We start from the raw sequence: 22,661 nt of genomic DNA, 5'->3' as shown, positions 1-22,661 counted from the left end.
ACATGTCCTATACTTGTCAGTGAAAATCAGGACATGGCCCCATTGGGTCAGCAAAGAAACGCAATGCAATCAGTTTTTTTGCGGACATGCTGAACTGTCCGCAAAAAAACGGATCCGCATTTTTGCGGACAGCATACGGCCGTCTGAATGAGCCCTAAACTAATATGAAGTATTGGCTCTTAGTTAAGACAGGATGGAACCTGCACACATAGACCTCACAGGCCTCCTATTATATAATCATATATAGTCAGGTGTTCCACTCCACTTAAGGATATAGGGGTAAGGTAAGCTGTCTAGCATGTGATTACCTCATAATGGATGAGTAGGACCACACTAACTCTGTGGGCTATCTCCTATGCTGAGTGTTCACTATTGCCTCACACCCAATGAATAATATACTTTGGAGATGTTTAATACCAGAAAACTGGTGTATTTGCCTGTGCAATGTTTAAGTAGGTGGTATGTGTCAAAATAAATTCACCAGGAGCCAAGGTTTCTCAGCAGAACATGGCCTAGGGCATCACACTGACTCCACTAGCTTGCCTCCTTCCTATGGTGCCTCCTGGTACGATCTCTTTACAGGAAAGTGTTGCACATGCACCTCGCCGTCCACATGAATGTAAAAGAAAACACAGTTCATCTGACCACTTCACCTTCTTCGATTGCTCCATGGTCCACATCTGATGCCCATGCGCCTGTAACGGTCAGAGGGTGTGGACCCACTGTACCAACTAACTGGTTTGACTTTGGGCTAGTCTTAAGTGAGTTGTCCTGGTGATCCCATGGTTTTCAACCTTTAATCCATATACTAGTATCTAGTCTACGCTGCTGGGAACCAACCAGGTTGCTACCTCTTGGCACAGTCCATGTATAGTTGGCACCTCACTCACAGACGTCAGATACACTAGTGCAAAGCACCAAGGGGTAAGGCAATACTCATAGTCGGTAAACAGGCAGAGGTTTAGGGCAGGCAGAGTACATGCAATTTCATGAAACTAATCTGGTTAGGTCAGGGGAGATAACATAGAGTCAGTGCATTAGACAGGCTAAGGTCAAGGTAGACAGCAGTGTATGAGAGTTTGTTAACAGACCTCTTTGTGATCAAATGGATGTGGTAAGCATGATTATTTTTTATTTTTACCACCATTTCAGGGAAAATCGATTCGTTATCACGAAGCATGAGGAAATTCGGTTTTGTGGCAAATACATTTTTCCTGAAATTCGGATTGAAGTACACTTCGCGAACTTCAATTTGCTCAACGCTAACTATGACATACAATGCAATTTCTTTTTCCACTGTCTAAAAATATATAGCTACTGTATATACCTAGAAGTAGGGCTGAATGAACGCAGGGTGTCTGGACCCTGCTACATGAAGAGATCACTAGATGAACACTGAGAAAAGGTAGAGAGCAGTAAAGCTACTGAGCATGTTAGTCCACCACTGAATGCAGGAGAAGGGGAGCAAGAATTTTAGTCACATGGGAACTGCAGGTGGCGCTAACAGAGAAGAAAATGTACATACAGTGGATATAAAAAGTCTACACACCCCTGTTAAAATGTCAGGTTTCTGTGATGTAAAAAAAAATTAGACAAAGATAAGTAATTTCAGAACCTTTTCCACCTTTAATGTGACCTATAAACTGTACAACTCAATTGAAAAACAAACTGAAATCTTTTAGGTAGAGGGAAGAAAAAATATAAAAATAAAATAATATGGTTGCATAAGTGTGCACACCCCTAAACTAATACTTTGTTGAAGCACCTTTTGATTTTATTACAGCACTCACTCTTTTTAGTTATGAGTCTATCAGCATAGCATATTTTGACTTGGCAAGATTTGCCCACTCTTCTTTGAAAAAACACTCCAAATCTGTCAGATTGTGAGGGCATCTCCTGTGCACAGCCCTCTTCAGATCACCACACAGAATTTCAATTGGATTCAGGTCTGGGCTCTGGCTGGGCCATTCCAAAACTTTAATCTTCTTCTGGTGAAGCCATTCCTTTGTTGATTTGGATGTATGCTTTGGGTCGTTGTCATGCTGAAAGATGAAGTTCCTCTTCATGTTAAGCTTTCTAGCAGAAGCCTGAAGGTTTTGTGCCAATATTGACTGGTATTTGGAACTGTTCATAATTCCCTCTAGCTGAACTAAGGCTCCAGTTCCAGCTGAAGAAAAACAGCCCATTGGAATGATGCTGCCACCACCATGCTTCACTGTGGGTATGGTGTTCTTTTGGTGATGTGCAGTGTTGTTTTTAGCCAAACATATCTTTTGGAATTATGGCCAAAAAGTTCAACCTTGGTTTCATCAGACCATAACACCTTTTCCCACATGCTTTTGGGAGACTTCAGATGTGTTTTTGCAAAATGTAGCCTGGCTTGGATGTTTTTCTTCGTAAGAAAAGGTTTTAGTCTTGCCACTCTACCCTATAGCCCAGACATTTGAAGAATCCGGGTGATTGTTGTCACATGTACCACACAGCCAGTACTTGCCAGATATTCCTGCAGCTCCTTTAATGTTGCTGTAGGCCTCTTGGTAGCCCCCCAGACCAGTTTTCTTCTCGTCTTTTCATTAATTTTGGAGGGATGTCCAGTTCTTGGTAATGTCACTGTTGTGCCATATTTTCTCCACTTGATGATGACTGTCTTCACTGTGTTCCATGGCATAACTGATGCCTTGGAAATTCTTTTGTACCCTTCTCCGGACTGATACCTTTTAACAATGAGATCCCTCTGATGCTTTGGAAGCTCTCTGTGGACCATGGCTTTTGCTGTGGGATGCGACTAATACAATTTCAGGAAAGACCAACTAGAGCAGCTGAACATTGTTTGGGGTTAATCAGAGGCACTTTAAATGATGGCAGGTGCATGCTGACTCCTATTTACCATGATTGTGAATGTGATTGCTTAATTCTGAACACAGCTACATCCCCAGTTATAAGAGGGTGTGCACACTTATGCAACCACATAATTTTTTGGGGTTTTCTTCCCTCCACCTAAAAGATTTCAGTTTGTTTTTCAATTGAGTGGTACAGTTTATAGGTCACATTAAAGGTGGAAAAAGTTCTGAAATTATTTATCTTTGTCAAAAAAAATTTCACCACAGAAACTTGACATTTTAACAGGGGTGTGTAGACTTTTTGTATCCACTGTATATAGCTTACTAGGAATCTAGGATTGATGGTGCTTATATTCTGCAGAGAATACATTAGCGGGATGATAATCCAGGCCAGAAAGTCCCTGAAATGCCACGAAAAAATCAGGTCTTTTCTAGTCTCACGGTTCTCTACTCAGTTTCATGATTGCCCGGGGCTAATCTGAAAATATTCTTCTTTCTCTGAACCTTGCAGGCAGCCCGCTGCAAATTTGTGCTCACCTCTATTAAATTTTTTAAGCCACCTTTTTGTTGTCCGTCATGCTTCTACTGGGAGTCAAACCTCCGATGGTTACCGCTTTATTTAAAACATTAACAACCACTTGCTTTTAAAAGAAAATCAGCAGGTCTAGCAGTCCACGGTGAGCTGGCAGCCGTATCCTCCTGCAGGGTAATTACAATTGCAGCAATTTTCACTCTTCAAGCGATATTTGATGCCAGGCTGTCCTTCTAGGCTGGTGACCAAAAAAATAATCACCCTGTCCCATAAGTGCCATATGAAATTCTTCCAATGACTGTTTATTTTTTGTACTTCCAAGGTTGCTAATGATACATATGTGTATATGTCTGACCATCCATGTCCCTTGTATGAGACAATACTTTCTTTTATGTTTACAAACGGGAGAAGAATGATGCAGTAATTCTTGTGAAAAAGAAAAAAAATTAGTACAGAGGTAGTCCTGAAACCTCTAGTCCCCTCTGCCAAATCATCACCATTATAACCGGCACATGATTGATAGGGGCAAATTTTGTATTGGGCTCAGTATCTTAAAGTTATACTTCTGAAGCCCAGGCTATAGGTTGACTTGTGGTCATGGAACTACTGGCAAGGCCATGATTGTCTTGCCTTCGATGCTATTGTGGTACCACAAGTGTAGCCTAGACCTTAGGATACTTTCACACTAGCGTTAAAGTTTTCCGGTATTAAATTCCGTCATAGGGGCTCAATACCGGAAAAAAATGCTTCAGTTTTGCTCCCATTTATCGTCAATGGGGACAAAACTGAACTGAACAGAACGGAGCGCTCCAAAATGCATTCCATTTAGTTGCGTTCCCAGACCAGAGAGCAAACCGCAAAATGTTGTATCTTGCTTTCCGTCCTAGGGCTGTGGAGCAAAATGATGGGGACGGATCCGTTTTCTATGCCACAATAGAATAGGTATTTTTACAATGGCCCGCCCGTTCCATTCCGCAAATTGCAGAAGGCACACAGGCGGCTTCCATTTTTTGCAGATCTGCAAAAAACGGAATGGTCGTGTGCATGAGGCCTTAGTAGAAGAAACTATTATATGTTTACTACTGACCTCATATTTCAGTACTACATTTCCACTGCACCAAATCCCATGAAGCAACAGCCTGAGGTAGTACACCATGACACAACATCTCATCGGGGACTTTATCACTCCCATACTCTGCAACAGCTCCTCCAGGGCTCGCTGTAGATATGCCACAGTTCTGGCTCAATGTGGACCCAAAACATATATGTATGTACGCATATACACATTTTGCGCCTCTCTAGACAAGGGGGCATGACTTACGGGAAGGGCAGTGGTAGGTCTTGTGATTTATCAACAAAATTTTAGTGCAAAGTAAGACAACCAATTGTCCAATCAATAGGTAGTGTAAAGTTAGACAAAAGAGTCTAACAATGCACCAATTTTATCATACCACATTAGCCGCTGTGATATATTTGGTACATCTTCAGACAGCTTGGTCTAGCTTAACACTGTCTAAATATGACACCAGGTTAGTAAACCTGCCCTAAAGTTCCAACACCTACATGGGTCTAATATATCATGGGTTGTTGATGGCTAAGGTTGAGCGGATTTCAGGAATTTCAATCCGAATTTCAGGAAAAATTGAGTGAGAAGACGCTGCTGAGATCCTCTTGATTGAAGATCCCGCGTGACGACATGATTACGCACCGCACAAGATTTCGTGTGGTGTCTTCAATCAAGATGGCCTCCTCACAATCAAATGGAAAAGGTGAGTATTTTTTCTTTTTTTTTTACTGTATTAACCCCTGAATTCCCTCACTATTATTCTCAGATGCTGCGATCAGTGATGAATGCGGCATCTGAGGGGCTCAATGACGCGGGCGGCACAATCGCCTTTCCCCGTCATTGTGCCCTCTACTTACAAAGAAATTCACTTTGTGACAAAGTATTGTAATTTGTCACAAAGCAAATTTCTTTGTGAAATTCGGTGAAGCAGTCAAATCAAATTTTTCTAAACATCGCTCAGCACTAGTGATGACAAGTCCCTCTCTTCCCTCACAAGTCAGATCTTCCAACCATTTATTGTAATATTAATTTTATATGGAAATTGAGGGTTGAGGTGCATCGACAGAGCATCGGGCAAGCTATAGAGAAAGAACATACTTACAAATGCTCATTCCCAATCATTGGCTCATGTATAGGTACGGCCAACAAAGAGGCAAAGCGCTTGGGTGATTGCATCTCCTAATTTCGGTGCCATAGGTAATAAAGTATACATTGGAACATGCTCCAACTTTATTTTCTCTTCGATTTATATGAAACTGTAGGCACCTGAAGAAACATTACAGGCCCATAGCAGTCTGTGAACCCAATCTGCAATACAAAAGTGTAAGTTTGGGACAAGCTATCCTGGTGCCAAAGACAATGATTTCCGAATGTATGTCTCATACCTGCATCACCTCCTTTGTCACCTGTTCTTCCAAATAAATGCATATTATTCCATTCCCTTTTATCTAGTCCCTACATCCACTCCCCTTCCCATAGTCACTACTTTCCAGTGGCGTACCTTCCAGCTCGGGGGAGCGAGGGCTCGGCAGTGAACTAGTTATTCTGATTACACGATGAGCCTCCACTAGGGGAGGCTCAATGCAAAGAGATTTTACAGTTTCTGTTGCAGTCAATGATAACTGTATACCTTCCTGTGCACTGTGGCTGCAGACTTAGAGCCAGGGGCGTAGCTATAGTATAAGCAGGGGAAGCGGCTGCTACGGGGCCCATCCAGGAGGAGGACTGAAAATTTTTATTGTGAAGGCCCCCTTAACAGTATTATACAATGACATTATATACAATGACACTATTAACCTTCACATGAGATAGAGAATATTACGTGTAGGACAGATTGGCTGCTGGGCCTGGTGTGAGAGAGCTATCTTGACTAGCTAAAGGAGTGGGGGTTGCATGGGAGGAGTGGGTTTGTTAAGAAGATGATGGGAAAGTGTGTGTGTGGGGGAAGGGGGGGAATAAAAAAATCTACTGTGGGGCCCAGTCACTTCTAGTTAGGGTACTTTCATATTAGTGGCAGGGGAGTCCGGCAGGCTGTTCCGGCGGGTGAACAGCCTGTCAGATCCGTCCTGCCACTAGTTCACATATGCCGGACTAAAACTACGACATGCAGTACTTTTAGTCCAGCTGCCTCTCACCATGCGCTGCCGTACTGCCGCCGGAACTCCGCCACCATTATAGTCAATGGGGATGGAGCGGCAGTCCAGGGGCACACGTGAACTAGCGGCATCCAACAGGCTGTTCACCCGCCGCAACAGCCTGCCGGACTCCCCTGCCGTTAGTGTGAAACTAGCCTTACACCACTGCATAAAGAAAAACCTGTTCCAATTTGTTTTTAGTTGGATAAAGTGGATGAGGAGAAGGGCAACTTTTTGTTTTATTACAGCAACAATGTGTCACAGCAGATCCCCCCCTCCCCAAAATAGTACATCACAGCAGATCCCCACAGTACATCACAGCTGTTGCACAGGGGTAAGACATAACCACACTACAGCCCAGATTCACTAAATGTGAGCTGGCAATTTGAACTTTTTTTTTTAGGGTTTCCATCAATTTCAAATGGGGTCTGAAAAAGGGTCTATGAGTTATAGATTTATTTATATTTTTTTTTCCGTTTTAATTTGGCATAGAATATGTATCATTGGCAGTCATCTGATTACAAAACCATAGGAAGGGTCAGGTATTGCACCACTTTACCAAACTAAAGATATTATTTCATTTGCACACATCATTTCATTGTGCCAATTTGGAAATGTCTACATCTGCAAATATTCCTGGCATATCTCCATTGTTATGAGTGAGCACCTCTGCAATTTAGAAGTTTCATGCTGAATGAATCATAATTCCTTTTACTGTTGGTTCACAGAGGATTGTATGAAGTGGGCGAGTATTTACAGTATTATAAATTGGCCAAAAGGAAAGAACAGTTGTTTTCATTCAGGTGGAAGAAATCTTCTCATGAAATGCATGAACTGCAGTCATATTCAATCGGTGATTCAAAAGGGAATTGAAATCTAGTTTTCTACTGAAATGTGTATCTACAAAAACTGTAATTATTGACAATAACCATTGCGGCAGGTAAACATCAATGTTTGTTAATAGTGATGAGCGGCAGGGGCAATATTCGAACTCGCGATATTTCGCGAATATTTTGTAGAATATTCATCATATATTTGAAAATTCGAGAATTTGAGATTATAATCTTGATTGCGAAAACTGGCAATGTAATATTCGCGTAATGCGCTCTAAATACCGGCGTGGGTCACTTATGCTAAATTTTTCAAGTTTCCTGAGACTGGAGAAAATGGTTGACACGGCAGAACATTAGAATGGCTTTATATACAGATAGAGTGCTCCAATATATTTGCGCTTACGAATTTTCGGCAATTAATGATGCGCATATTTTTTCACAATACGTGCAACTTGTATAGTAAGGGGCAGGCAACTTTTCTATTGGTTGCTAGGGATGTTGCTAAGCTGTGACAAAGCCTTCTCATTGGCCCACAAGCTAGAAGAAGGGTGGGATGATCACCTGTTGTGTACTGTGTTAAAAAAACGAATATCCGTCATTATGATAATATAGCACTATATTCTAAATATTCGCGAATTCTCGAAGTGCTGATATTCGCGCTAAAAATTTGCTTTTCGAATATTCGCTCTCAACACTATTTGTTAAGACTGTTTTACATTGCTGAGGATCAGGGCAATTATTGGGAATAAGCGTTTGTAGTCTCCTTCCTGATAATTGGACAGCGTAAATGTGCCGCCGATCACACAAACCATAAACAAGTGTGTCCCATAAAACCATCTTTTAAATGGGTCAAGGATGAGTGCAATTATTGGGAATGAGCGTTTATATGTCCGTTCCCGATAATTGGCCAGTGTAAAAGTGCCTCCGATCACCCAAACCATAAACAAGAGTGCCATATACAATCATTGTCTTTTAAGTAGACTGAGGATGAGGGCAATTATTGGGAATGAGTATTTCTATGCTCGTTCCCAATAATTGGCCAGTGTAAAGGTGCCGCCGATCACATGAACCATGAACAAGTGTGTCACATAAAATCATGTTTGCTGGCAGCAAATTGTCCCATGTAAACAGGGATGAATCTCTAACGAGATAAATGATTGTAGTAGAGATTGTTCATCCCCATACAGAGGAGATGATTTCCAAAATGTAAGCCAGCAACTATTGGGAACATTTGATTTGTTCGAAATTATTGCTTGTGCATCAACCTGTGTTAAAGGGTCTGTAGATGTAATGGATGACTCATTCAAGTATTGTGGGTTCCTATATGAGAAGCTGTTTCGTGAGCTTCTGATTATTGGGGTTCCTATTGCAAAGCAAAGGACACCCATGGAAATGAAATATTATTCATGGTATCCTAGGGCTGAGCATTCTTCTAATAGCAAACCAAGTGAAACATTGTATATCATGCAAACAGAAATGTTCTCAGACAAGTAAAGCAAAAATTTGTAGATGGTAGGTGACCAGATCAAAAGTTCATCATGTGCAAGTGATTGCACCCTTAGTAGATAAGTGGGCTATGCCACTCTGTTTCCGTAGCTGTAATTTCCATTTTATGGAGACTATGGCTTTTATGAATTTTTATGGCTTATGTAACCTCAACAGCCTGTGTCTGATGCATCTGTTGGGTATTTCGATCTCCGCCATGAATGGCTGAGATGAGAATATCCCTTTAAATACATTGAAATTGCAACACCACAAAGGAAAAGTCATGAAGTTATGGAAATCACAGGATTGATAGATAGTTTATTGATATGCAAGTGATAAAAAAATAGAAACAAAATATTCAAAACATCTTGATTTATTCAGTATTGGGTATAAGCGCCATACACAGAAATATACCTTGGTATGCTATCAGTGAGGTTATTAATGACTGGGAAATGTTCTGTCATGCTGAATGCACTTAGACACACAAATCAACAAGATCTACTGCTGGCAGCTTACTTTCTAGTTACCGACCAGTGATGTCCCAGATGTGCTTGATGGGAGACAAGTCTGGAGATGCTGCTATCAAAAGTAGCACATTTAGGCCACACAGTAGCACAAGCAACTTGAAGCCTGGCGTTGTCCTGTTTAAAAAAACGGCTCCTGGGACACCTTGCGGAAATTGCTGTACTACTTGTTCCCTGACCAAATCAATGTAACGTCGAGCTATTAGTAATCAAAAACTTAAAAGAAAGGCAGCTCTCATCTGCATGGGTATAGCCTGGACATGGCTGTGGATAGACTGAAGAAAAAGGTACAAGATCCAGCTCCATGTAACAAGTAGTCCTTTCATGAGGTATAAAAATCCAAATAGATGCAAGGTAAACTGTCTACGCGTTTCAGGCCATGTTATGCCAGTCCTTACTCATGATGATGGAGCTGGATCTTGCACCTTTTTCTTCAGTCGAGCTGTTAGTCTACTGTAAATTCCTAGGGTAGTTCAGGCCACCGTACATTATGCCACCCCACACCTTAATGCTGGGAGTTGGACTGGTTTAATGTTCCCTTGTGAAGGCCTCCCCATGACGTTTCCCACATAGTCTCTAGACCAATCTCTGGCTATGTGTCCAAAACAAAAGGAGGACTAATTGCTGAAGAGGATAGACCTCCATTCTAGTCTCCTTTGCTGTTTTGCACCATGATAACCTGTGGCAGCAATGGCATAAGGTCAATGGAACTCCTGCAGCTGGAAATCTGGCTCATAGTCCAATTTCAGGTACCATGGCAACTGTTGAGAGCAGTGGTGTGAGGTCAATGGAACGCCTGCAGCTGGACATCTGGCTCATAGCCCAATGTTGCGTACCATGATAACCATTGAGAGCAGTGGCATGAGGTCAATGGAACACCTGCAGCTAGACATCTGGCTCATAGCCCAATGTTGTGCAAACTCCTTCTGATGATTTCTGTAGACACTGTTTGCCGCCCTAGGGTTGGGATGTGACATCCAATTTCACTTGCAGCACAGGATGGATCACAAAGCACTATTCTTCTACTTAGATAATCCGTCCGTGCAGAGGTTTGCTTCTGTTCACCTCTTGCTGTCATTCCAGTTCGTTGTTGTTCTTCCAACCACCGGGACACGCAACTATGAACAGTGCTAACTTCTCGGCCTAGGAGCATAGTGATCTGCAGTAGTGATGCAGGGTGATAGCCCAGTTCAAGGACTCTGAGCCTCTCAATTTGAGTCAAGTGACAACTAGTGATGAGCGGCAGGGGCAATATTCGAATTCGTGATATTTCGCAAATATTTGGGCGAAAATTCGCCATATATTCGCGAATTCGCGAATTCATGATCTCCAGGCATTATTTTCTTGATTGCGAAAATTCGCGTAAAATTCGCATAAAATATTCACCTAAAAATTTGCATGAACTGGTATTTTAAAAAAAAATCGAATATTCGCGATTACGAATATATTTAGCGATATTCTAAATATTCGCAAATTCTCGAAATGCTGATATTCGCGATTAAAATTCGCAATTCGAATATTCGTGATCAACACTAGTGACAACAACTGGCAAATTGACAAACATGAGGCATAGTACAGTCATCCAACACAACTTGATCCGATACTTGAGGTTTCATGTGGTTTTGCTTTCAATCTGGCTTTTATACCTCTCCCACATGCCACAGATTGGAGCAAGGAACTTGAGAATTTGATCATCTGCAGATCTTAGAGACAGTTGCTACTTTCTCTATTGGCATAACCTTCTTGGTTTGTCCTTATTAGTGTTGCAATTGCCAAGTTGAGGAGTGTAATTTGCCTGTGCTAATATGCTGGTCTTTGCTAGATACAAGAGAACCATAACCTGAAACCTAAACAATACTCCCATTTATTTCTACTAAATGTTAAGAGAAATAAAGCACATAACATGTTACGTGAGGTGTTTGTCAAGAGGGTAAAAACAAGTGTAATGGTCTAAATATATTTTCTCACTAAATATCATCAAGAAAAACCATGACAGGATTAAATACCATCCAAGAGCACAGATCTGTAAATGTTAAATGTTTAAATGACTATTTCCTCTAAACCAATTGTCTCCAACTCATGTTTTTCTATTGGTTGCAAACCTACTAACTCTTTCATACCATTAAGAACATGATGAGAGTGGTAGTTCTGAAAAGGTGCAAAGCTATACAGGTGAAGCCCGAAAAATTAGAATATCGTGCAAAAGTCCATTTATTTCAGTAATGCAAATTAAAAGGAATTGTAGTAATTCATCTTAAAATTAGAAATTTGTGAAAAAGTTCAATATTCAAGGCTCAAAGTGTCACACTCTAGTCAGCTAATTAATCCATATCCCCTGAGCAAAGGGTACCTGAGATCGTGACTTTGGGGTTTCATAAGCTGTAAGCCATAATCATCCAAATTAAAGCAAATAAAGGCTTGAAATATCTCGCTTTCCATGTAATGAGTCTCTCATATGTTAGTTTCACCTTTTAAGTTGGATTACTGAAATAAATGAACTTTGCACGATATTCAAATTTTTCGAGATTCACCTGTAGGTTGGAGACCATTAATCTAAATTGTAACACTCATCATCAGAAGATATAGACAATCTTTAAGAGAAGATTTCCGGTGTGGGTTAGCCTAGAAGTCCTCATTTGCAGTTGGACCTATATACATACAAGAATTATGAGAAAATTTGCTCTTAAAAAGAGATTTGATTACCATTAATAGTTTATGAACAATTTTTCATTCTTTTTAAATCAGGTACAGAACATTTCACAGTCCATGGAAGTCTTAGATCTGAGAACATTTCGAGATCTACAGTACGTGCGAAACACTGAGTCCTTAATGAAAGTTCTGGACACAAAGTTAAGGTCCACGGACACCCAGAGAAGTATCAACGCTAAAAGTTTCCAGGTACAGTAAAATGCAGAATATTGTGTAACTGCTTCATATACATACTCCTCCTAGTGAAATTAAGTAGTAAAAGGAAAATATATTGCATTTATTTTAAAATCATACTTGACTTTTACATAATTATGACAATGTATCTGAAATTATGAATATAGTGAAATCTCTGTGAGAAAGCCACCTTAAATTGCATTCAAAATGGCCATTTAAAGGGGTAGTCCTACCATAATGGTTTCTAAGGGAAATAAAAATCTGTCACAGGCAATATGTTTAGATAAAATGATGGACTTCCCAAGGAGGTTGTCTCATAAAGATTTCACTGTAACTATTTTAGGGAAGTTCTTTTTTTGATATATTATCTTGGTTACAAATGGTCACAGTCCTTTCAACAATTTTTGCATAAATGAATAGTACCGATGAGTATAAGAAACTTTGCAATATATTTCATTCGTGAAAAATGCTTCTCTCTCCATTTATCAGACTCTTTTCCTCCTGCCCCATTCTCCTAAACTAATATTTTCTATCTTGAGAGAGTGAGACTCACTAAAGGATCATATGACATGCTGCTTATATAAGTCTGTAGAGAGGGGAGAAGCAAAGAGTGAGCTGACAGTCTGGACACTGTTGGTTAAATTGAAGATAAGTGAAGAAAGTGTAATTTTTCTCTGAAATTATATATTACAAACTTTCTTATGTTCATCTTTACCACTGATTCATGCAAAAATGGGTTAAAGGTATATGACCTTTTAAAAGGGTTTTCTGAGACTTTTATACTGATGAACTGGCCTCTGGATATGTAATCAGTACCTTATCAGTGGTGGTCCAACACCAAGGACCTTTGTTAATCGGCGGTTTGAGAAGGTACCAGCCGTTCTCTGTGCTCACCAAGGACAGAGCCATACAGAGGATAGGTTATCAGTATTAAAGTCTCGGAAAACCCCTTTAGATATGTACATTTTATGAAGAACGTCTTCCTTTGACTGTGGAAATGTGCGGTCAACATGAATTTCGTCCAATCTGACACAGTGCATGGTGCTGTCCATAAAATGTATGTGGGGTTGCCCAACTAACTTTAACAGTAAATTTCAATCCATAGAAGGATCAGGAATATTGGATTTCAAAATGCCTAATCTTTTTTTCCTCAGAATGTGTTATCAGAGGTATCTGGCACTGGCCTATGCCCAATAAGGTAACAATCCATGATATGCTCACTCGTAGCATATTTATCAGAGGTGCAGTACGCAGCCCAGCAGGGTATTGCGATGGTGAGGTCACGGTCATAGGCAAACGAGGGTTGCTCTTGGTTACTCACAGTTTATAGGAAGACCCTGGGCAGGCGTACAGCAGTGATGGAGAGGCTGGCACAGAAGTCCTCTGGGGCACTCTCAATGTATAGGGACCAGGTCGGTGGTAGGTGAGGTGCCCTGGGTGTTGCAGGTTTAATGTGTCGGTGGCAAGGTCCCTTTAAGTTCGGGACGCCAGTGCAGGTAACGGTGGCACACCGATTGATAATAGGAATAATTGAGGAACACGATGTTGTGGTGAACCAAAACTTCCTTTTCCTGGAAACAATGAACTATTTACAGTCTTAGGTTCAGTTCCATATGACAGTAGCAGTCACAAGCAGGCATATACAATAATGGCAGGCACAATGTTCTTGCAAGATACTCAGAGGGTTAACACACTTACAGATCAGGCTGCACTTTTCCTCAGAAATCCTGTCTGTCTTTATCCCAAGGCCCGTACGCCCTATTGTTGGCTTTATCCTTGGTTAGGGAAACTTCCTCAAGTATATATCCTTGCTTTCCTATAAAATCCTTCTGCCCTTCAGCTCTCTTGTCTGGCTGGAATACTGGCTCTGCTTTGCTCTGTTGTGGGAACTTGTTTCTCAGGAGGTAAACCCTCTCCTGGTTGCAACCTCTGAGCTTGCTTTGCTCAGGAACCTCAGGCAGGCTAGAATGCACTAACTAGCCTCCTGGACTACTATCCTCCCCTTTGCTGTCTGGACCTAACTATTTATACTAGGGGTTCCTTAGCTCCCTCTACTGTCTAGGAGGAGGAATTACACCCCTAATAGGCCTGATACAGGAAATACACAGGAAAATCACATAAAACATCATATAAAAATACAATGACCATATTGACCCTTGTGTAGTGCCCACAATTACCTAGTGGGACACTACAAAGGTAGCTAATGGCTAAAGTAGCGCTTGGGCAACAGCTACTACTGCATGTTTTCCTATCCATAACAAAAAATAGTAAAGATTTTACCCATTAAAAACCAGAAGAGCAACCAGCTTGTTCTCTACCACAAAAATGCTTACCCTCTAATAGTTAATATTTTAATTAAACATATTCTTAAAATTACATTGCTAACTTCTTTGACCACAAAAGTGGATCCATTGCCAATATTTGAATTTTTTGGATTCTTTAACAGACCATTAGTTAAAATCATGATTCCTTTACTATAATATATATTGTATTTATACTGTACTTTTTTTTACAACTAGGATTTCCAGAACTTCTCTTTGACCTCACATTGTCCATACTCCCACTCAAGGCATTTTGCCACAGTCGAGATACTTAATCAATTTTCAGGATTATTAAATTTGTGCAGCTCCAGCAGGACTGTGTCTGGCTGCATTTCATGATTTAGAGTAAGAGGGCAGCTGGCAGCTTAGAAACTCTGAATCCTTAATGTATAGCTGACACCAGGGGATACAGGATCCAAATAGAACCAAACTACGTGTTCATTTACCTGCGAGTGACTGTATATTTACATTGCAGCAGTAAAACTGATGGAGCCCATCTGATATCTGGTGGGGATCCTCACAGAATCATTTCCAAAATATCCAACTGTAAGAAAGATTCCACAGTGAATCTAAGTTGGATTTAAGGTACAAATGCAGTCAAATCTGAGAACATTCATACTAATTCTGCTCAATTCTCTTGTGCATAAAAGTAGTATTATAGTAGTTGGTGTTGAGGTACTAAAGTTATACTAAAAAAGATTTGGCCATAAAGAGTGGCAACTACCTTTCTGAAACAGTAATATGACTTGATTGGTTGTCACTTTTGTTTCTCTACCATGCTTAGGTAGTCCTATAAAGTAGTAATATAAAGTATGTTGCCTAATAGAAGGTGACTATGAAGTCTTCAATGTTAGGAAGAATATTGAAGGGGTTTTCTGGGACTTAAATGTTGATGAACCATCTTTAGTGTCCAATTCCCATCAACCAGCTACTTGAAAGGCTTTGGCACAGCGACCTCCCATTTTCTCATGTGAATGGGATTAAGGTGCAATATCAGGATGGCATACAAAGAGACCAAAGCGCTCAGTACCTCAAGCCACAATCCCTTCAAACAGCTGATCTGCATGAGTACCAATAGTTGGACCCCCACCAATATTGTTTGTATCAACAATTTTTATTTTTTTTCTAAATAATAATAATAAGTTTACAATGGCAATAAGATAATACAGATATAAAAGGTACAAAAATAGAAGTAAATGGTATTAAATCATACCAGTACATCATGACAATGCAAGTCAGGGATCAAAGGCAATAAATTAACATAAGAGAAAAGGGGAAATAAGGAAACAACAAAACATATGGTATAAATCAAGCTAGGTACATGTTATAGCTAGTAGGATGCAACATTATATAATGATAGTAAGCCAAGAATATGTCATACATTCGAGAAAAAGGGTGAGAGGATGATTGGGGGAGAGGAAGTGGGGAAGGTAAATCTCAAGGGAGGGCCCTAAATATCTTCCAAGGAGACCATATATCTAAGAAGGTAGCTCGAGTGCGGGTTTCCCAATGGGAGAGTTCTTCTAATCTATATATTTGATCTACTTTTTGGGTCCACCTAGCTTCTTCAGGAGCATCAGTGGATAGCCATGCGGCGGCTACTAAAATTCTAGCTGCGGCTAAGAGAATAAGTAGTAAGGACCTGACTTTTTTGTTAGTCCTGTCAAGCCCCAAACTAAGGAGGGTCAATTCTGGAGAACATTGAAGAGAAGTACCACAGATTTTATTACATTTGTTTACTATAAAACGCCACCAACTCTGAATAATAGGGCAATCCCACCATATGTGGTAAAAAGTGCCTTTGGAGGTTTTGCATCTCCAACAAACATTGGATACGTTAGGAAAATATTGCGCAATATGTTCTGGTGTTTTGTACCACCGCATCATGATTTTATTCCCATTTTCTTGGATCCGAACGCATCTCGAGATTTTATGAGTTACAGAAAACATCACTTTAATCTCGGTGGGAGTCAAGGAACGGTTGAGATCCTTTTCCCAGACACCCACTATTGCTGGTTTGATAGCAATTACAGGGGACTTTATCTTTTTATACAAGGATGAGATCAATCTCTGAGGCGACTGTTTAGACCCAATTAATTCATCAAACCAAGGGGACAAGGGTGGCACCTGAGGAAGGTTCCTAATAGAAGACAATTCAGATACAATAAATTTGTGAATAAAGGAAAGAGACAAAGACTCTTTTAGGCTTTTGAAAAGGAGTGGAAGGGGAGGAACCTTACCTTTCTCGTTTAGAATATTAGAAATGAGTAAATTAGAGTGCCTGATCATAGGGTTACATGACTCTTTTAGATCTAATGGTGCTAAGTCAATGACATCTTTTAGAGTCAGGAGTGGTGAAGGAGTAGTAAGTAATGTATATTATTATGAGAGGAGAACCAATCCCATACTACAAGCGAACATCTTATCATAGGGTTTTGAATTTGGTGAGATGGGGGAAAGGATTTCCCAGCAAGCAAAATAGCCCTGGGAGTGGAGGGAAGAAAGTTACTTTCCATATGAACCCAAAATTTATGGGGGGGAGCTCTAATCCAAACTACTCTGGCTAGATGTATGGCCTTCATATATAGTTCAGGATCCGGGAGATTAATACCTCCTAGCTGCTTTGGTTTGGTAAGAGTATCGAATGAAATTCTAGGCCGACGACCCTTCCAAATAAATTTACGGACTGCTTTGTTAAATCTGTTAAAGAAGGATTTCGGAATTTTGATAGGGAGAGCCTGCATGACATATGTTAATTTGGGTAAAATCAGGGCTGATACTATGTTCTTTCTGCCAAACCATGACAGGTATGGGAGGTCCAATGAGTCCATCTGAGCAATAACAGAGTGTAAAAGTGGGATGAAATTTAGTTTGTATAAGTCTGTAGTGTTAGGAGAGATTTTCACACCTAGGTAAGTTAACAGTTGCGTGGACCAGTCAAAGGGAGAGTGGAGCTTGAGAGACCTAATTGTTGAAGGAGGGAAGCCACTATGTATGAGTTGTGATTTAGCAGGGTTTACTTTAAAGTTGGAAAGTGATCCGAATAAATCTAATAAGGATAAAATAGCAGGGAGGGACTTTTTCGGGTGAGTTGTGCAGATTAAGAGATCATCAGCGAAGGCGGCCAGCTTAATTTCTTGCTCACCAACTCTGAGTCCCATTATATCTGTTTGCTGTCTCAGGGCCTGTAAAAGCGTCTCCATAACTAGTACGAAAATGAGCGGGGAAAGAGGGCAGCCCTGTCTTGTGCCGTTTTGTATGCGGAAACAAGAAGATAAGGTGTCATTAACTAGCACTGATGCTGAGGAGGAGTGGTACATAGCCTTGATTGCGTCGGAGAATTGGACAGGGATATTGAATTTAGCAAGTGTAAGACTAATATACAACCAATCTATTCTGTCAAACGCCTTCTCAGCATCAGTACCTAGAAGGACTATAGGTATCTTTTTGAGAGAGGAGAAGTACAAGGTATTTAGAATTTTCATAACATTATCCTTAGCTTCTCTTCCTTTAACAAATCCTACCTGATCTGGATGTATTAGGGAGGGGAGTAATTTTTGTAGTCTAGTAGCCAGCATTTTAGCCAATAATAGAAGGTCAGTGTTAAGCAAAGATATAGGACGGTAGTTTGAGCAAAGTGAGTGGTCTTTGCCCGGTTTGGGGATGATTGTAATTGTATTATGTAAAGGGGTATTATGTAAAGCATTGTTACAGATTGGAAGAAGGTAGGGAAATAAAATATCAGAAAAAGCTCTGTAGTAGGACAAAGGTAGGCCATCTGGGCCTGGGCTTTTCCCAACTGGAGAGGAATTTAGTGCTTCTTGAATATCTGCTATGGTGAATGGGGCAGCCAGTTGGTCGTGCTGACTTTCTGAGAGAGCTGGGAGATGGAGTGAACTAAGAAAGGAGGAGATATTTTGTACCCTATCCAATCCAGGGTTAGGAAGGTGAGATGGGGGAAGATTATACAAGGACTCGTAGTATAGCTTAAACTGATCTGCGATTTCTTCTGTTTTGAACAACATGGAGCCCGATGAAGAGGCTATTTTGTGCACAAAACTTGTCATTTTTCTACGCTTAATTCTTTGCATTTGGAATTTTGTTGCTTTATCGCCGTGGGCGAATATTTTTTGTTGTGAGCTTAGGAAGAACTTCGCAGAGCGTTCATTTAGCAGTTTTTTTAGCTCTGTTTTAAGTAAGAGTAATTCAGATAAGTGGAGTTGTAGCAAGGAAATTTTGTGAGTCTTCTCAAGAGTATTGATCTTGAGGAGAAGGGAGTTTATTTTTTTGTCTGACTCTTTCTTCAGATAAGAGCAGAGGCTTATCAGTTGGCCTCTTATGTACGCTTTGTGGGCATCCCATAGGGTATTTGGGGAAGTGTCAGAAGTATGGTTAATTTGGAAGTATTCTTTTAAAAGGGACAATATTCTTTTTTTATGGGTGGCATTATCCAAGATGGACTCATTGAACCTCCAACCAGTTTTCTTACCCAATCCATGTGGAGGGCAAATGGAGCAAAAGATTGGTGAATGATCTGACAATCATGGATCCTATTTTCGCTGAAGTGCAAAGTTGCAGATGTTTTTTGGAAATCAATATATAGTCAATACTGCTATATGAGTTGTTGGCTGCAGAAAAAAAAGAATAGTCAATGCTGTTAGGATTGAGGCATCTCCACACATCAATTAGACCAAGATTGAACATTCTAGCCAGAGTAGCTCGGATTGCCTTAGAGGGAAGAGCTGATTTTTTTGAAGACGTGTCTAAAAGGGGATTTAAAGGCATATTCAAATCACCAGCTAATATTAGTATACCCTCACTCTGCTCCTCAACTAGGGACAGAAGATTAGCGATCCATCTAGTTTGGTCAGCATTAGGGGCGTATGCATTAACAAAGGTGTATAAGGTTTGTCCAATTTTCCCCTTCAGTATGATGTAACGACCTTCAGGATCTTGAATATGGCTTAGATATGTGAATGGGGTATTACGCCTAAAACCAATGCTGACCCCCCTAGATGCAGCACCATCTGCACCACAATGATACCAAGTGGGGTACTTAGAGAACGAAAGATCTGGGAAGTTATTTTGCTTGAAGTGAGTTTCTTGTAGGAAAACCACTGTACTTTTTTCTTTCCAGAGGAGAGAAAAAATTTGGCTACGTTTAGAGGGGGATCTCAACCCTTTCACATTATAAGAGACTACTATTAGTTCAGACATGTCTTGACTACATTAAGATAAGAAGCATAGCTATATGTATTGAGCATGTTAAAATCTGAAGACCCAGAATTATACCATAAAAACATGAGAACAAAAACTAGGGACCACAATGAGTGGTATAACATCAACATAAAAAGTCGCACGTACAGCAACTATTAAAGGGGTAGGGGGAGAGTGAAACAAGTTCACAAGTAACCTGCAGCGGGGAGGGAACAGGCATGTATAATAGAACATAATATCTTAAGAGATATGGTTTTAGATCAAGGTTTTAAGAGGAAGGTGACAGTAAAGCAAAAATGAAAAAAAAAATTGTATTACAGGGCACATTAGGGAATGACGAAGGGTAAAAGACTGACATGACATTAGGAGGATAAAAGCAAAGAAGTTACATATAAGAGAAGCTCAAATATATCTTTATCTGAAGTTCACCAGGAAATTTAGAGTGAAGCATCAGATAAGATATAAGGTTCTATCATATCAAAAATAAGCAGAAGAAGAAAAGACACCAGGATCTCAGGAACCATCTTGGGTGAAGTGGGTCTTCTTTGGCGTTGATACCTCCTTGGACTTCTTGGATCTCAATTTTTTCGGCGTTGCTGTAATCTCCCAAGGCTGGGGGACAGTTAAAGCTGGAAGAGCTGTGATGTCTTGTACTTTGTCCCAGTCTGGGATGTTTAGAGGTGGAGAGTGCAGAACTGTGTAGGTTTCTGATAAATCAGAGAAGGAGGATATCATGATCCTTTTTCCAGCAACTAAAAAAGAAAGCCCAAATGGGAAAGACCATCTGTATAGAATCTTCTTTTCTTTAAGTAATGCGGTAAGAGGCCTTAAAAACCGCCTTTTCTGCAGAGTAGATGGAGATAAGTCCTGGTATACTTGTATCTGTGCCTCCTCCAGGAGGATCGATGGTGCAATTCTGGCAGCTTTTAGTATCGCTTCCTTGTCTTGATAATTCAAAAAACGACAGATAACGTCTCTAGGAGGGTCATTGTCCTTTGGACGAGGGCGTAAAGCTCTGTGTGCCCTTTCTGTGTGCATGGCTGGGTCAAATTCTCCTAGTAAGGAAGTAACAATCTTTGTTATAGCATTTGGGATGTCTGAGGCGGACACCGTCTCCGGGATCCCTCTAAACCGGAGATTGTTACGTCTTCCTCTGTTCTCCTGGTCTTCCAGGGAAGAATATAACTGTTTTATGTGAAACTGACAAGCAGACAATGAGTGAGTAACTGCAGCGCTGTGATCTAACGTCGCAGCCTGTGTAGCCTCTAGCGTATCCACTCTATGGCCTATCTGCTGTATGTCTTGAGCCACCTCTTGTAATTTAGAGATTATAGGGTGCATTGCCTCCTCTAAAGCTTGCTTGATAAAGCGGCGTGAAACCGGTAGGTTGCGGGACTCACCCTCTTCTCCTGTGTCGTCTTCACCTTCAGAAAGGCTTGAGGTGCGGCCTCGTGGAGCGCTGCCGGGAGCCGCGGCCATCTTGGTATCTTTGACCGGGCCGGCTGCTTGCTGCTTTTTCAGGTATTTCGTCATGTCTGAAACTGCAGAAGATGGTTTAGCTTGTGGAGCTAGGTTTCCTTGTTTCTGGCCACCGTATTTGACCATTTTAAGCTCTCTGTGCAAAAGATTGCAGTTCCCTCAGCAGGTTGAAAGCAGGAGCTCTAACCGGACACTTCCATTCAGCTCAGGCGCTAGATCCGCCCCCGACCCCCACCAATATTGATGACCTATCCTAAGGTAGTCATCTTATAAATATTTATGCCACGGAAAAATCTTTAAATTTTTTTACCATCTTGATCAGTAGCAATAGCAAGGTTGTCTGTGCCATAGAGGCAGGCAATCTGGCTGCTATGGGGCTCCTAGAGAGACAAGGGGCCAGTCCAGGTCAGTGGAGAGAACCTGTCTCATCACATCATAACAACATCAATTTTGATAGATAGATAGATATACTTTACTGTAATTACAAAATAATCAATCCAGATATTTCTGGTGCACTGTTATTTCACAGGACAAGGAGAAACACTAATTGACTTCCATTTGTTCCAGTTCATTTATTTTGACCTTTCCAGAGCTGAGCTGACATAATGGTTTCCCATCATGTCAATGGTTTTAGAGATTGTTACACAAGTCTATTATCTCCTTTCTGTACGGCTACTTGATTTGTTCTCCAAGAGTCTCATGATTTAATAAAGGTCATCTATAGTGAACGGAAATATCAGAGATGCAGCATCACACCATTTCTTGACCTTTGTAACAAGAATACATATTACATAGCAACATAGTTTATAAGGCTGAAACAAGACATTTGTCCATCCAGTTCGGCCTGTCATCCTGCAAGTTGGTCGAGAGGAAGGCAAAAACCCCTGTGAGGTAGAAGCCAATTTTCCTCACTTTAGGGGAAAAAAATCCTTCCCGACTCCAATCAGCCAATCAGAATAACTCCCTGGATCAACGACCCCTCTCTAGTAGCTATAACCTGTAATATTATTACACTCCAGAAATACATCCAGGCCCCTATTGAATTCCTTTATTGTACTCACCATCACCACCTCCTCAGGCAGAGAGTTCCATAGTCTCACTGCTCTTACCGTAAAGAATCCTCTTCTATGTTTGTGTACAAACCTTCTTTCCTCCAGACGCAGAGGATGTCCCCTCGTCACAGTCACAGTCCTGGGGATAAATAGATGATGGGAGAGATCTCTGTACTGACCCCTGATATATTTATACAGTTATTAGATCTCAGTCGTCTTTTTTCTAAAGTGAATAACCCTAATTTTGATAATCTTTCAGGGTCCTGTAGTCCCCCATTCCATTTATTACTTTAG

At 40.7% G+C, this 22,661-nt stretch overlaps 1 protein-coding gene and 1 long non-coding RNA gene across 2 annotated transcripts in view; one reads left to right on the top strand and one right to left on the bottom strand.

Annotated features, from left to right (window-relative positions):
- OLFM2 (olfactomedin 2) overlaps positions 1 to 22,661 on the top strand; it is a 229,359-nt gene that overhangs the window by 65,910 nt on the left and 140,788 nt on the right. Inside the window, exon 3 of the mRNA XM_040414881.1 lies at positions 12,161 to 12,313. Coding sequence (XP_040270815.1) covers positions 12,161 to 12,313 — 153 coding nt within the window. The remainder of the gene's footprint in view (positions 1 to 12,160; positions 12,314 to 22,661) is intronic.
- Positions 12,272 to 22,661, bottom strand: part of LOC120986359 — a 142,451-nt gene continuing 132,061 nt past the window's right edge. The window contains exons 2-3 of the long non-coding RNA XR_005775673.1: positions 15,066 to 15,163; positions 12,272 to 12,363 (exon numbers count right to left, since the gene is read on the bottom strand). This is a non-coding gene — a long non-coding RNA (uncharacterized LOC120986359). The remainder of the gene's footprint in view (positions 12,364 to 15,065; positions 15,164 to 22,661) is intronic.

This window comes from Bufo bufo, chromosome 1, assembly GCF_905171765.1.
Source record: "Bufo bufo chromosome 1, aBufBuf1.1, whole genome shotgun sequence".
Lineage (NCBI taxonomy): Eukaryota > Metazoa > Chordata > Amphibia > Anura > Bufonidae > Bufo > Bufo bufo.
This window is presented reverse-complemented; position numbering and strand designations above follow the sequence as displayed.